Here is a 5,000-nt window from a genome sequence, read left to right on the forward strand (position 1 = left end):
AAACTCTAAAACCAGGTTTGAGTCTGAGAGTTTTTGATAAGATGAGGTTCGTTTTAATCGTCCAATATTTGAAGGACCATTATTTAAAAAACAAATCTTCTGGCCAAAATTTTTTACAAACATGTTTTGTTTTTTATTCAGAGCACGGCGCCATTTTCCCATAAACTCTTCGACATGACCAGATTGGCATTGCCGTCACCAGACTGTGAATCGGGACACGACACGATGCTTAGATCTAAACTTTGACTCATTAGCCGGTCGTCGTAAAGAGACAAGCGGCCATTTTTGAAAGACACGGGTGTTTTAATTCGACGTCTGATTTTATCTCTGGCATCTCTCCTCTGCTTAAAGTCTTCATCCTCCACCTCCTCCTCCTCTTTTTCCTTTTCTTTTTTATCCAAATGCCGGCTTCGATTTTCTTTAAGAGATTTTGACCTGGGTTCGGATTTACATTTGATTTTATCCGTTTTCTCGGGACGATCACTACTACCATTATTGTCTTTCTTCTTCCGTTCAGCTAAAGGTTTGGAAAAGACACAGTCTCCATTGGAGAGATTAAAATTGGAATGATGTTTGTTGTTGTTGTTTGTGATGTTACCGTTTCCTTTGGCTGAAAGTGTTTTTTCGTTATCAGAACGGAATCCTGGAAGTTTATCCAAACTGACCGTTGGAACGACGGATACAGGAAGGTGAAAGTCGTGAGCCACCGCCGCCTCTTCTAATTCCGGGTCAGAAAAATTATTTTGTAGATGCTGAAGTTCAAAGTCCTTGACTAGATCGGAGGAATTTGGGTCAAAAACGATATTGTCTATTCTAGTTGTCATCTCTTTAACATTCTTGTCTTCAGAAACGTCATTGCTCCTGTTGTCACTTTTCAAACAAACTCCTTTAATTGGTAAAGACTGTGGGCGGACCGTTTGTTTTGATGAAGATCTGTCATGACTGCCTCTCCTACGAGTTACAACAGAAACCTTCTCAACACAATCGTACACGTCTGATAGTGTTGAGTTATTATTAGACGAAGGATTATTTACACAATTTGAATGATTGGGTTCTCCAGACGGATATTGGAGTGGGACAGGACTGGGAACAGCAGGAGCTGGAGTAGCAGACGTGGTATTGACAATATTCTCCTTCAATAAAGTTGTCACACTCTTTTCATTCCCGCTTGAATGGTTACTTCTATCTTTCTTGTCTAACTGAGAGTTGGATGACGATGGAATATTCTGTCCAGGGAAATCAAGCTTTGATGACAATGGTGATGTGGATAATGATGATAAAGAGGACGGTGATGAAGACGATGATGATGATGATGACGATGTAAGAGGTGATTTCAAATCTTTATCGCTGTCTGCAAAGTTTAACAAAGGAATGACAACAGAGGGTGAGGACGGGGAGACGAAACGTTGATCAACTGGCTGGATGGGAATAAAACAAGACGTCGAGGGGAAATTTTGACTGGGACTAATTTCACTCTCAGTCCTCGACAATGATAAAGGGCTGATCCAGTTTGGTTCCATTTCTGATTGCATCGACCTGAAAGGGGGAGAATTGTTACAAGGGGGATAACTCATTCGCAGCGTAGACGAAGGAATCAAAGGTGCAGAATTTGCAAACGGCATTTCACTGAAGCAGTTTTTGTTCTTGTGTTGATTATGGTGGCAGTGAGGATTATCTCCTGGTGTAAGACGATGATGACGATGACTCAAATTATTCTGGTCTTGTTGTTGTGTGTTATCCCTTTTCATCAATTTAGTTTTATTGTCCAACTGGGCGAGACTGCCATAACCAGTTTTATCTTTGTAGTTGGTGTTTGTGTTTTTATCATGGTCGATGCGAGGATCAAATGATTTCCGATACATATTACTGTCCAGTACATGATTATGACCATGGCTAGTCCTACTGCTACCACCAGCAGTTACAATTGGATTTACAATACCATCCGAAACGAAATTCATGTCTTTGCTTACAGAATTTCTATCTCCATCGTCGAACTTGAATTCTCCCGAATTAAAAGACGTCGAGGCCTCATCTCCCTCTCCGTTTATGACACGATTACAGTCCTCGTAATTATCGTGATGATGATAGTGTTGATGAGAATCATCAAATGGAGGATTGGTAGAATGTTGATGAGCTCTTTGAGAGGAGGAAGTTGGAACCAAAACATTCAGAGGAAGCCGTCCATCAGCAAAACTACCGTAACTGTTCACCTGAGTGGAGAGGAGAACAGGAGATGTGGTAGCCAAAGCAATACCTGTCGTGGAAGTAGACGTAGGAGATGATGCTGAGGGAAGACTGTTGATACATTTTGGAGTGTGGTAGGTGTTATCAGTTGTGGTGGTGGTGATGATCAAAGAACAAGTAACAGCAGATCCATTGACTAGATTGATTTGGGTAGATTTTTTCATTTTTTCCTGGGGGTGTATTTGTTGTGGATGATTGTGATGGTAGTTTATGTTATGATGATGGTAGCCGTTGTCACTGGTGATACCCAATGGTAGAACCGTTGGTGAATCTGTATTGAAATGAGGGCTGACTCGATTGATGTGTTCGTCACTGTACCCATTGTGTCTGGTTGGAGAGGGTTCCAGTCCACCATTGTAATATTCCCCATTGCTGGCTGGTACAATGGGATCACCTGGGCCGTCACCCCCTCCAATGGCCGGATTATCTCTTTGGTATTGGACGATATTTGACCTTGGTCTAGACGATGTGGTCTCACAAACACCATTCTCCACATTCACCTTTGAACTATGACCCCTCAACTCCACTGCCTGGACACTGGCTGGAGAATAGGAATTTTTCTGGGTTTTGTTTTTAATAACATTGGTGTCGGTGCTGTGGTAGCTTTCGACTTTTTTCTTTCTGAGCAGGTTTTGAGAAATAAGCTTAGAAATGGGTTTGGACGACAACAGTCGGCTTTTGATAGATTTTTTGCTGGCTTTGCCCTGTAGGACCTTTTCTTGGGAAGTCTTTTGTTGCTGCTGCTGCTGTAGGTGTTGGTGATTGTGCTGATATTGGGGTTGTTGTGGATGTTCGTCATGATCCTGGTGTGGTACAATAGACTGACTAGGATTATGACTGCCCGTGTTGATGTTGTGCGTGTAAACATTTCCATTTGACATTGACGGATTCAACTGTTGTAAATGGAACGTACGACTCAAACCGCCGTCGTCATTGTCACCGACGCCGTCATTGTCACCGACGCCGTCATTGTCACCGACGCCGTCATTGTCACCGACGCCGTCATTGTCACCGACGCCGTCAAGTCTGCTGGAAGAACTGCTATCATTGCTACTGGAAACATTAGCCATTTTTGGTCTGCTGGATAATAATAATGATGAAGACGAAGATGATGATGATGATGATGTTTGTGGCACTGGCTGTGCTTGTGTTGATGTTGATGATGAGGATGCCGATGACGAGGTTGGATGATGATGATGATGATGATGATGATGATAATGAGAAGAAGCCAAGTTGCTGGAATGGGATGATTCCACACTGACTTGGTTTTGAAGGAAAGGGATGGGAGGAACAATGGTACGGAGCTGCTGCTGATGATGATGATGCTGATGATGATGATGAGAATGAGGAGAAGGATGATGTTGATACAGCTGGTGGTGGTGATGATGATGATAGTTAAGAGAGTCGTGTTGTATGAGGGATGTCGACTCTGCAGCTTCCACCGATCCATCGTAGGCGTGAATGGCATTGGGACCTGCTCCGAGAGAGACGGGAGAAATTCTCCTTCTGTTCATGTCTGATGTTGATGACAAATTCAAATGTGACGTGTTTACACCTTCTGGTGATAGCACAGCGATACCGTTTGATTTCAGTGGTAAGAGTGATAATACTTCGCAATTATCGGCGATATTTAGATGAATGGTGGAGCTATCATCCTCGTTGTGCGAGTTATTCCCGGGACCAATCAGTCGGTTGCCTGAAATGGTGAGCTCTTCGTCACTGGACTTGTGGGTATTTCTCTCCACAGTGGGGTTACGACCTTGATGGGGGTGCAGAACTGTTGTGTTTAAGGATGAGTTCACGTTGCTGGATTTCAATCCGCTTGATGATGGGGATGAATATATTGCCGTTGTTCTTGTTGCTGTTGTTGTTGATGGTGGCGGTGGTGATGAGGACTTGGAATAATTACTATTTCTATCACGATAGTGAGGGGGATAATGAGGAAATGTATTGGAACTGTAATTAGATGACGATGCAGAAGTGAATGTATTTGATGAAGAAGTTGAAGAAGCTGTAGATGATGAGGATGATAAATGTGAATACATGGACGATGGTGGGATGATAGCTTTGTTTTCTTCATCAGCCGCTGGGGTCGGGATAAGCCAAGTGTCTATAGTGGACCCAGACATACTCCCACTATGCTTCAAAGAATGACAAACATCAACAACGGCATCATCATCATCATCGGAATAGCCAATCCCATCATCCCCAGCATCGTGACTGTGATTTAACAGAGGACAAGTCACACTAAATCCACCGTTATCATCAACGTCTTTACTCCCAAAAACAGAGGCATTAGCCGGCACTAGCTCTTTGATCGTAGCATTACAAAAATCCGAATTGAACCCCGACCTCCTCGTTTTCACCTTTGACCCTGGTACTGATACAACACATCCATTATTGTCTTCTTGTTTTTCCTTATTCTCTTCATTCAGTATCGACCCGACCTCACGACTTTGTTGTTCGTCTCCAGTGCTCACTTCCTGCTCACCAACGCTCAAATTCTCTCCACTTTTAATAACCTTCTCTTCATCCACAATGGTCACAAACTCTGGTAAGAACGCCATCCCGTTGGAGATGAAAGCACTTGGGCTGACCGTGTGCTGGTAGTTGCTTCCAGACACGTTTTTGGTCGTGTTCAGAGATGACGTCATCCCCCTCTGTCGTGAACCTTGAACCCAGAGGGCAGCCATGTCGCTGAATCGTTCCTGGACACACAGGGCTGTCAGTCTGGCTTCGGGGTCTGAGTCCCAGCA

General features: G+C 43.6%; 1 protein-coding gene across 4 annotated transcripts in view; it reads right to left on the reverse strand.

Moving 5' to 3' along the window:
* The window catches only part of LOC144958003 (uncharacterized), a 78,867-nt gene that overhangs the window by 3 nt on the left and 73,864 nt on the right, over positions 1–5,000 (reverse strand). For all 4 annotated transcript variants that reach the window (XM_078889586.1, XM_078889587.1, XM_078889589.1 and 1 more), the window contains exon 11: positions 1–5,000. This exon is cut by the window's left edge and continues 3 nt beyond it; it is cut by the window's right edge and continues 33 nt beyond it. In XM_078889586.1, the coding sequence (XP_078745712.1) occupies positions 138–5,000 (4,863 nt within the window). In that variant the 3' untranslated portion in view covers positions 1–137.

The sequence above is a fragment of the Berghia stephanieae genome, chromosome 12 (assembly GCF_034508935.2).
Source record: "Berghia stephanieae isolate SIO BIC M18660-M18661 chromosome 12, UCSD_Bste_1.3, whole genome shotgun sequence".
Lineage (NCBI taxonomy): Eukaryota > Metazoa > Mollusca > Gastropoda > Nudibranchia > Aeolidiidae > Berghia > Berghia stephanieae.